Consider the following 10,683-nt stretch of genomic DNA (forward strand, 5'->3'; position numbering starts at 1 on the left):
TGGGCACCAGAAAGTACCGGGAATAGAAAACCTGACTCTGGTGCTCTGGAGGAGCCTCCTCAACCACTCCCAACACCATCAGAGAGTACACCTGCTCAAGGAGCAGTATCTCGTGAGAGGGGTCCCTGAAGAGGGACGGGGCCAGATGGAGAGGAACTGGATGGCACAGCCCGATCAGACGGTGCTTAGGACCCAGCTGTCAGTGGTGATTGAGCCCCAAGCATTGTAAAAGTGAGTCAGCCCATCCACAGAGGGGAGGACGGTGGGAGGGGAGGGAGAGCAACGGCTGGAACACTGCTGTGGACCAAGGAGTCAAAATGGGTGCTTGGGAGGTGCCGGGGATGGCATGTGAACTGGCTGAATCCTGAACCCAACTGCTTCCTCCTGTGGGGCCGAGGCCCTTTTCCGGGGTTGTCCTGCCTTGGGGGAGTGAAAAGCTCCCCAAACGTGCTGCAGACAATACTGCTGTTGTTGCCATTGAATTCTGTAATGGCCCAAGGGCCTTAGGGCAGCCTAGAATCCTTGTAGGAGAGCAGTCTCATCCATCTTATCCGAGAACAGCTCCTGCCCATCAAAGGGCAAATCCCCAGTGGCCTGCTGGACAACAGGAGCAATGCCAGAATTCTGCAGCCAGAAACACCTCCTCATGGGCACTGCAGGTGCCTTCACTCTGGCTGAATTATTGTGATGTCCAGTGTAGACTGCAAAGAAGCCTTAGCCACCAAGCAGCCTTCGGTGACCAATGCCTGAAATTCCTCCCTCAAGGCCTCGGGCAGCTGGTCTGCAAATTTAGACAAAGCTGTCCAGGTAGCAAAGTCGTTCTTGGGCAGCAGTGGCTGCTGGTTAGCAATCTGAATCTGCAAGGAAGAGGAGGTGTAAATCTTCCTGCCTGTTGGAGCAGGAGCTGCTTCAGACAAAGATCCCTTGCCACCTGAGTCTGCGTAGCAAACGGTGTGCAAATGGAACAGCGCACCTTGATGTGGGCTGTGCCTGGACACAACAAGCACTGTGTGTGGGGATTATTAGTGGGGATGCCACTTTCCCGATGGACAATGTTTAAATGCTGATGGGGGCATCACCAGAAAAACACAACCTACAGCTGACAGTAACTTAACACACACTGTACTACAGTCCTAATGAAACACATACAACTCAAAACATCACTAAATAGAGGAGTGTGAGGTAAAATGCATGGCGTGCTGCAACTCCAGCCATGGGTGGTAAGAAGGAACACGGGGGGGAGGGGAATGTCGGGGGGTTAAGGCGGTACTGTCTCATATAGTCAGGGGAGGGACTATGGCCACACAGCACGAGCCCCGCCCCTCTAGGGGTACTGCTGGGAAAATCCTCCAGCTCCAGCACGCAGGGCGCAGACACTATGTAGAATATGCAGCTGCATCCACTTGAAGACATGAACAAAGCAGCCCCTGACACCCCTTCCCAGGCAAGATGCTGTCCCTATGTCCTGTCGCTTCTGCACTCACAGAGGTCCATGGAGAGGATGGTGGGGATCCAGCCCTCTCCAGGCTGCTGCAGAAAAATTCACACACTGTATTTCAAATAGTTTAATTTTAAAAATATTCTATTCAGTGCTAAAATATCTCTCCACTTCCACGCACAGCCGGCGCCTTCGGCTTCAACAGAGGCTCAATCACAGACTCAATTTGACATGCAGATCGCAACGAAGAGGAAACAGGTCCATGGCGTTGGAGAGGAGGGATGGGAGCTCCTTGGTAAACAAGCCTGGGGAGCAGCTCTGACTGGGAGCCGGGTGAGAAAGGTGCAGAGTGTGCAAATCAGGCACCAAGGGCAGGCAGTGTAAGGGTGCACTGGGAAATGACGCCACCCTGACAGTGCTGGGAGAGTGAGAACTAAGGCCCCTGGGTTTTCTGGGAGAGACCCTAGACCCTGCTGTGTCCTTCCCGGTCCCTGAGGTAGACTTGGAGTGGGCCTCACAACAGGACCTCCCCACCCTCAAGCTGAAGAAACCCTATGCTGCCTCAGCCTCTCCCATGGGCACTCACATAAGGAACCGCAGGTCGATGCCAGGCACAGAGTCAGCCAGGGACCTGGTGGCAACCTCCCTGGATCCAATACTAAGGGCTCTGTGCCTACAGCCTGCACCCTTGAATACTGCTACCCTGCAGGGGCCAGGGGAGAGTGCCAAGACCTCCAGAGGCCCCATAGTGCATGCCTGGGGATGGCGGCTGTGCCCTGACTCACTCATCTGCCTACCCTCCATAGCGCGGGTGCACCTGTCTCCTCCAGCACAAATGGCTTAAACCAACAGCTATTGCACACTGTCCCAGCTCAGGATCCCTGCCCTGCAGGGCAAAGGCCTTTGTTAAAGTTCCAGTGCTGGGCGGTCCCATGCCCCAAATGCTCACCTAACCCGGCCCATCAATGAGGCTTGTTTACTGAGGGAAGCTCCAGGACATGGAAACAATTCTCTGGGGAAGAGAAACTACTTAGTGCAGCAGGAACGGCTCTTTCATTCCTGGCAACCGGGGGCACGGGACCCTAAATACCATCGTCCTGCAGGGGAACAACATCTGTCAGGCTGCAGTTCTCGCCCAGTGCCCAGGCAGAGCAGGAGACCCAGAGGACTCAGCCCCTCACACAAGCAGGCCACGTGACCAGCCCCGCCCCTGCCGCACCAGCACAGATCAGCAGGAAAAGGGAGCCAATAAATAGAGGCAAATTTGCAAGTACTGATGGTGCGAGGTGCCCTGGCCTGTCCCTGAGGGAAGGACAGACTACAGACTAGTTCCTCTGCAAGGGGCTGGTGGGAGGAGCCCCTCCCTGGGGAGGGCAGGCGGGCTCTGCAGGGGGCTGGAGGGAGGAGCCCGTCCCTGGGGAGGGCAGGCCGGCTCTGCGGGGGTTGGCAGAAGGGGCCTGTCCCTGGGGAGGGCAGGCTGGCTCAGGGGAGGGAGGGGGTCTGGCAGGAGGGGCCCGTCCTGGGGAGGGCAGGCTGGCTTGGGGAAGGGAGGAGGGCTGGTGGAAGGGGCCCATCACTGGGGAGGGCAGGCCGGCTCTGCGGGGGGCTGGAGGGAGGAACCCGTCCCTGGGGATGGCGAGCTGGTTCTGCGGGGGGCTGGTGGGAGGGGCCTGACCCGGGGTAGGGCAGGAGGGCTCTGCGGCGGGGGCAGGCAGGAGGGGCCTGTCCCTAGCTCTCCGAGGCCGTGTGGCACACAGAGTTCTGATCTGCACAAAATCTCTTCAGAGGCGGCGCCCCAGAATCCTCCTCTTCAGTGTCCTGGAACAGCAGGAGAGCAGAGGTCATGAGCGATGCAGGATGCAGCTCCCAGCTCTGCGCACAGCTCAGCCACTGCCCTGGGGGCTCTGCTCACAGGGAGCCAACAGCACTGAAGGGAGAGGCAGAGGCTACAGTCCGATGATGAGGCTCAGCGGCCCATAGCATCCTACATGGGCCACTAGCAGCACCAACAGCACGGGCTTTGCTCCCAGCAGTGCCCTGCCTAGATTCAAGGCCCAGGGCACTCCACAGCAAATGCTCGCACTTCTGAGGCCAGGCCTCTGGTTGGGGCAGCTCCAATGACCTGACACAGGGAAGCATTTTAATTAACTGCACCTGATGAGAACAGCAGGCTCAGGGTAGTGGCCTGGGTTATTTACTGTGATTCTTTCAGGCTGTCCCCACATTTTCAGTTCTCCAGGCAGTATCGATTTTGGCACTCACTGCTCAGAACTGCAGTACAGAAATGATTAGGGAAGCTGGGCAGAGGGCAGCCCAAGACTGTGGGGAAAGTATATTAGCTGGATGCTTCTGCTCAAAAGGGCAGCAGTGAAACAGTTCATAATGCTGACACATCATGTGCCATTGTTAGGTTTCAGAGTCAACACACCAGAGGGATGAAGGGTGTACTTTGGGCCTGTACATATGTAGGGAAGGCTTTAGTTTCCCTTCTCCTTACCTGAGTCTCGAGAGGGACAGGCTCCTCTTTCGTGAGAGTGGGAGGCTCATCTGCAACTTCCGAGGAAGGGAGGCAGGGCTCTGGAAGGGAAAGGGGAGGATTACGGATGTATTGGCCCTGTGAGCCCAATGTTAGCAGCAAGAGCTCTGCCTGGCCTCACCAAGTGAGCCAGCCAGCTACTGCCCCCTTGCCTGCAGGCACAACATACTCCTAGGACTCAGAGGGGAGCACCATGCCTAGAGGGCATTCAGGTCTCTGCTGCCCTTGCACCACAGGGAGGCCTAGGAAAAGCCAACACCATGTTGGACATGCAGCAGCATTAACACAGCAGTGCTGCTGCAAACATGCATGCAAACAGCCTGCCCAGCCAGGCTTCTTGCACAGGAACAAGGCAGCAAATGCCCTGCCAGGGCAAGGAGCAAAAACTCACCTAGCCCATCATGGGCAGCTGTACTGTGCCTCTCCCAGGGCTCAACAGGCCCAGAATGGCTGGCTGAACTGCGCTTTCCTTAGGGCCCGCCCCCTCCACCATCTCCTCTCCCAGTGCAGCTGGCCGCATCATACCTTCCAGGGTCTCCTGCCCCAGTGTAGGTGGCTGTGAGTCGTCCGTGCGGAAGTCGGACGTATGTGCCGGACTCATTGACTCGCTTTGCTGGGGGCTGGGGCTCGAGTTCGGGCTGCTGTCGACCTTGAGCTGGTAAACGTCTGACAAGGAGCTCTGGTTACTGGTCTCATCTGAAAAAACGTCAGCATGTTAGGGGGGATGCCTGGTTCACAGCTGCAGTAGCACAGCAGGGGGCAGCACTGAAAGATGGCACCCACAGAGAATGACCCAAGGGAGCAGGGAGGAGTCATGCCAGCAGGAGAGCTCTGCACCCGCCTCTCCCTATGGGGTTCCCAAGCCGAGTATGCTAGGCTGCCCTGGATTTCCAGGATTAGCCATATGGTCAATCCCCAGGATACCGCTCCTCCGAGAGAAGGAGACGCCTGAGCATGGGAAGAGAGAACAGGCAGAGGAGGGGTTCCTGGGGTGTTTGCTGAGCAAAGAGCACCTGACATAGGAATGGGACGCAAAGCTGTTCAGTAGAGTTTCCCAGGCTGTACTGGTTCCTTTCCCCCGGTCTGACATCACCGTGACGTGCACATCTCCTCCGCAAATCCCTTCATCACAGAGTGCTCCTAGTCCCTGGGGCTGAGACCTCCAGTGCTCCTAAAGCACTTATGGCTGAATGGAATGGGCCAAGGAGCAAGACTGGCCTTAATATTAAAATCCATCCTGGACCCACCACAGACTCTGGGGGAAAGTAATGGTGCTGCCTCCAAGGTCAGGCTTGACAAAGCCCTGGCGGGGATGATTTAGCTGGGGTTGGTCCTGCTCTGAGCAGGGGGTCGGACTAGATGCCCTCCTGAGGTCCCTTCCAACCCTGATATTCTATGATTCACTGGTCTCCACCCAGATGAGCTGAAGGACACATGCCTCTGGGTACGGTCCCCCTTCCTGCCTGCAACCCCTGCTGTGAGACGCAAACAAAGGCTACCTGGAAGCCCCAGGACTATCCCCTGCTCCTAGGATTCCTACAGCAGCTTTTCCAAGGGGAGGCCCTGAAGGGGCAGGGGTTGACAGCAAGCCTTCCCCACACTCACCCTGCAGCGATGGCTCATGTCCTATGGGGCTGGGCACAGCTCCATGCTCTGGGTATTGCAACCGGCCTCATGGGGTCACAGCACCACTTGCTCATGTTTGGCCTGGCCACACCTCCAGCTGCGGGGGGTCAGTGCCCCCTTGGTGGTGCGAGAACAGAGAAAGTAGCGGAGGAGGAGGAGGCTGACCTGTGATTTTGCACACACACGCCCACCCATGAATTTGGACCCTGTGCGAATCACTAAAAAAGACAAAATGTGCAGCTGGCGGGGCGTTTCAGTAAAATGTTTGCGAGCCACTGTTCTAAAGCGGGACATACCCAGAAAGGCTTCATCATGACAGTGCAGGAGATCCCTGTGCCAGTTGCTACAGGGAATGGTGTAGGGCAGGGTGTCCTGGCTGCAGGCTGCTAACAGCCTCTCCCCACAGCAGTCACTGGAGAGAAGGGAGTCGGAGCAGGATAGGCAGGTATGCAAGCCCATGCTCTGGGTTTCCCTAGCTTCCGACTGCCAGAAGCTGGGAGTGGATGATGGGATGGATCACTCAATAATTGCTTGTTCTGTTCATTCCCTCTGGGGCACCCAGCATTGGCCACTGTCAGAAGACAGGATACTAGACTAGATGAATCATTGGTCTGACCCAATATGGCCGTTCTTATGTGTCAGAACAACATCCCTTGTGGAAATCTGCATTGCTCCTGGGGGGATGTGCAAGACATAGATACTCTACTAATGACACCTCAATATTTACAAAGTCCTCTTGATATGAACGGCAGCAGTGCCCTCCCCCTGCCAGCCTGAGTTCTGGGGGTAGGCAGACTTACCCTGGAACTCCAGGAGGAGGGAGGAGTTGGCAGATGAGTCAGCTGGGAAGCCATTGGGTTCTCGGGCAGTGCTGCTACTTGTTTTGGACTTCTCTTTCTTGAAGGGAGAGAGAACATGGGATTAACAGAGTCACACTCAGCAAGCAGAGGGGAGAGAGGCAGCAGGCCTTTGAGGAGCACTGCCCTCCTCAGGCAGCAGCAACAGCACAGAGCCAGAGGCGCATTCGCCTATGTTCACTGTACCTGCCCAGGCCACAAGTGCAGCGAATGTGGCTACATCACATTACAGATGCTGTGTGGATTGTTGGGCCAACCCCCGAGCCTGAAGTCCATTGCAAAAGGAAGGTTTGGCCTTCCAGATCCTCTCTGGGGATTTCCCAATGAGCAAACTGGCCACAGACCCATCGGCCCCAGAGCTCCCCTGTCCCAGAGACGCCCCGCAAAAAGCGTCAATTTGTTCACTGTTCTCTGACTAGCGAGGGGAGCCACAGGAAACGATGCCCTTTTTTTGTTTTTCTGAGAGCTCCACGGGTTTGTCTGCGCCATGCAGAGGAGACCCCGAAGACCAGACCTTCCTGGTGGGAGCTGGGATGACATTCTGAAGGGCAGAACTAGAGTCCGTCCCCCTCAGCAGTGAGGCGTGGCCTCCTCCTCTCCAGCCGGCGCATGCAATCCTTAAGAGCCTTTCTTACAGCAGACCCAGCACTTACCTCTTTACTGTCTGCTACAGGCACCCACTTGAATATCCGAAGGGATGTGTCTCCCACCGTCACCCACTTCTTCTCCCTACCACCGAGCAGGAGACAGGTTACAACCAACAAAGCCAACCATCTCTCCCAACCACACAACCAAGGAAGTCCTGGTAATTACTTAGGACACAGCCATTAAATTCAGCTCAGGATCATGCCTGTGCTGCTTCTTCTGCATACACTTGCCTAGGCAGGAGAGAAGCAGAGTGAAACGGACACAATCTCACCACAAAACTCTCCAGAAAAGCAGCAGCAGCAAAGGTGTGAACTTCCTCCAGTGCCCTCTAGGGGACCAATGAGGGCTAGGAATACAAACACTCCTCTGGAATCAGGGGTTGTGGGAACATTGTCTCCCCTCGAATGGGCCTTTTCCCCATTATCTCTAGAGCAGGGCTTTTCTAGCTGACTGACTTGGCTGGAAAAGGGAGGGGGGGGGTGTCTCTGCTCACTCAGATGCTCAGCATGGTGCTCTCCCTTTCCCAGTTTTTATACTGGTGCCTCTCACCTTAACATCACCAGGGCCAACGTGCAATGGTGTCAAAATCTGCACTCTGCCTGCAGAACTGGTTTGCAGTGAGGGAAATTAGAAGCCTATCCCAATCCCTCCTTGCTGAAACAAGGGTAGGAAATTAGTGATTGACTGGGGACGGGAGAGTTAGACATTCTACCGAGGATCTACTTGGAGCAGGAGTTGATTTACAGTGGTCTATGGGCCCTTGGGATTGCAAAGAAAACCATGAAAACTTGGCCACCCTGGCCTTCCACTTCCCTGGGCTTTAACTGAAGCCACTGGTTTAATTTTGCTTGATCTCACACTGAAAGGCTACCTTCAGTTCACCCAACTGCAAAATAGGTGCCTGATCCAGTGGGTTAGGGCAGTCAGAGGCACCTGGATGTGATGCTGGCCACATTAAACCATTGGCTATAAAACTGATGTGACTCATCTATCAGCCTGCTGAGCTATTGGCTCACGGGAATCATAGACTATCAGGGTTGGAAGGGACCTCAGGAGGTCATCTAGTCCAAGCCCCTGCTCAAAGGGGGACCAATCCCCAATTTTGCCCCAGATCCCTAAATGGCCCCCTCAAAGATTGAACTCACAACCCTGGGTTTAGCAGGCCAATGCTCAAACCACTGAGCTATTCCTCCTCCCATCTTTGATGAGGGGCAGCCCCCTCCATCTATCTGAAAGTTATCCATGACTTTTCTCTCTGACACCACTGCAAGAGTTCAACAATCAATACCGTAAGCTCTTTGGGGCAGGAGGTGGTCTTTTGTATTAGAACACCACTTAACACATTTCAGAGTAACAGCCGTGTTAGTCTGTATTCGCAAAAAGAAAAGGAGTACTTGTGGCACCTTAGAGACTAACCAATTTATTTGAGCATGAGCTTTCGTGAGCTACAGCTCACTTCATCGGATGCATACTGTGGAAACTGCAGAAGACATTATATACACACATATGGTTTCATGGTCTCTGTGTGTATATAATGTCTTCTGCAGTTTCCATGGTATGCATCCGATGAAGTGAGCTGTAGCTCACGCTCAAATAAATTGGTTAGTCTCTAAGGTGCCACAAGTACTCCTTTTCTAATTAGATTCTGTGACTCTTCTTTTCCACATACTTTTTTAAAAACAGTTCAAATACCTAAAATTGGAACAAAATGTTTCATTTCTGACATTTGGAATTGTTAGTGAACTGAAGAGACAGTTATTTGCCCAGCTCTAATCCCTACTCAGGAGCTCCACCTTATGTAATAACCTCTGCTATTCTCCCCCAGAGTCTTAGCTGCTGTAAGGACAGGAGAAGGGTGACATCTACACTACCCCTACCCCAGCCTCCTGGGGAGAGGTTGTTACTGCTTCTGCACAGCTGTTTTGGGACTGCCTTTCCTGAAAACAGCTGCAGCCCCTTCCATCGCCCAGCATTTTGGCTGGGCAGCAGAACCAGAATGAACTAGTTCTTCAACCGATTTAGGATTCACCAGCGCGACTGCTGCAGGTAGGCAGGCCCTGACGGGTTCCGGTCAGCTGGACGAAGGGGGGTCAAAGCTCTAACGGACGGTCTTGTGCACTGCACGGGGGGCTAGAGCAGGGCGTCGGGCCCCAGGGCAGCAGCTACCCTGGGTCAGGTCCCTCCTACCCATCACGTCCCCGTGCCAGCCCCGACCCCCAAGCCCAGGCACCGGTCCCGGCCGCAACAAGCGGCGATGCCCAAGAGACGGGCGGGGAGGAGCACCGCACCACACACCCGCCGGCGAGCACCGTTACACTAGCGAGGAAACTGAGGCACGGTGAGGTGAGGGGCTTGCCGGGTACGAAGTCAGCGGCAGGCCCAACGCCCGCCGCAGGCCCCGCTTCGGGCAGAGCCCGGCCTGCGCCGCTGGGCCTGGTACACGGCCCCGGTACACGGCCCCGGGCTCAAGCGGAACTCGCCGCAGGGCCGGGCCCTCCGGGCCAATGATCCTGCGTAACGCGGGACACTTTGGCTCAGTGTGGGCGGCTCCCGGGCCCCATAGTAACAGAAGAACCCGCCTCCTCAGCCCGCGGGCCCTGATTGACCTCAGAGCATGTCCCTCTAAAAGCTCTTCAGAGGCCGCACGCCTGGGGGGGAATTGTGATTGGGCATAGCCGCTGCCAATCGGGTTGCTCTTCGCTTCCCCGCCCTTTCAAACCGTAAGGAGAGGTAATTGGATGTTCCCCCCGCTGGCCCCGCCCGCTGGCTCCCGAGGAACTTTGATTGGCTATTCTCCATGGGAGTCCCACCACCGAAGCCAATGAGGCACGGTGATTGGCTCCACACTTCAAGGCCCCGCCCCCAGGCCCCGCCTCTCACCATTTGCGGACGCGCTCGATGGCCGCCATCACTTTTTTGATGTCATCTTTGGCGCGGCTGCGGGTTTCAGCTCGCACCGAGCGGCCCGACATGGCGTCCACAGACCCGGCAACCCCAGCTCCGCAGCACAGCCACCACGACCCGCCCCCCGCGCATGCGCGCGACCCGACCTACCCACACCCCGCGCGTAATGCGTCAGCGCGCCCCCTCTGCCTGGGGGAAGGGAGGGTGAGGGAAGAGCACTGCGTCACCCACTACGCATGCGCGGCTCCGCCCTCTTTGGTCTGACGCGTGTAGGGAGGAGGTGCGAAAACCGTCCCGATGGCACCGTTTCGCATGACGGAGAATTCCCCCTGAGGAAATCGGCTCCTCGGGGGCTGCGACCTGCCGCCTTCTCCAGGGCAGACCCAGGGTAGAGATACTGCTGAGGGTTGAAAGGTCAGAGGGCATCCCCCACAGAGCTCTGCCCCAGAACTGGAGGTGGCTGCTGGAGGTGACCCAGCCTGGGCTGGGTGGCAGCTGCTCCCCCAACAGGCCAGGCCAGGCCAGGGGCTGCCGCATACCCAGTGCCCCCCCGCCCGGGGGCACGGAGAGCTGTGCGGCAGCCAGCCCTTCCCCGGCAGGGCAGGCCCTGCGCGTCTCTTAGCACCCAGGCAGCCACTCGACAGTCCCGCAGCCTCCAGCCCAGCATATAGCAG

The 10,683-nt window shown here is 56.5% G+C and overlaps 1 protein-coding gene across 5 annotated transcripts; it reads right to left on the minus strand.

Annotated features, from left to right (window-relative positions):
• Window positions 1–1,550: 1,550 nt before the first annotated feature.
• BCL7B (BAF chromatin remodeling complex subunit BCL7B) lies at window positions 1,551–10,191 on the minus strand. Of its 5 annotated transcripts, none has more exons than XM_077836581.1 (7): window positions 9,415–9,619; window positions 7,655–7,759; window positions 7,111–7,186; window positions 6,401–6,497; window positions 4,500–4,670; window positions 3,936–4,015; window positions 1,551–3,256 (listed from the first exon to the last, which is right to left on the minus strand). In XM_077836581.1, exons 2-7 carry the CDS (start codon window positions 7,660–7,662, stop codon window positions 3,167–3,169), a joined length of 522 nt encoding a protein of 173 aa, XP_077692707.1. In that variant the 5' UTR covers window positions 7,663–7,759; window positions 9,415–9,619; the 3' UTR covers window positions 1,551–3,166. The 5 variants fall into 5 exon arrangements, with proteins under 5 accessions (XP_077692707.1, XP_077692706.1, XP_077692708.1 ...); XM_077836580.1 differs by having other exon boundaries at window positions 9,401–9,619; XM_077836582.1 differs by lacking the exon at window positions 9,415–9,619 and adding an exon at window positions 9,135–9,385.
• Between the last annotated feature and the right edge of the window lie 492 nt (window positions 10,192–10,683).

Source organism: Eretmochelys imbricata, chromosome 17 (assembly GCF_965152235.1).
Source record: "Eretmochelys imbricata isolate rEreImb1 chromosome 17, rEreImb1.hap1, whole genome shotgun sequence".
Lineage (NCBI taxonomy): Eukaryota > Metazoa > Chordata > Testudines > Cheloniidae > Eretmochelys > Eretmochelys imbricata.

Bases quoted from the DNA above. Each gene is read 5' to 3' on its own strand.
- BCL7B (XM_077836578.1), bottom strand. From the start codon at position 10,077: ATGTCGGGCCGCTCGGTGCGAGCTGAAACCCGCAGCCGCGCCAAAGAT. The intron at 7,187-9,985 runs GTGAGAGGCGGG...GCTCGGTGGTAG, and splicing joins ATCGAGCGCGTCCGCAAATG to GGAGAAGAAGTGGGTGACGG. The intron at 4,671-6,400 runs GTAAGTCTGCCT...ACGTTTTTTCAG, and splicing joins CCTCCTCCTGGAGTTCCAGG to ATGAGACCAGTAACCAGAGC.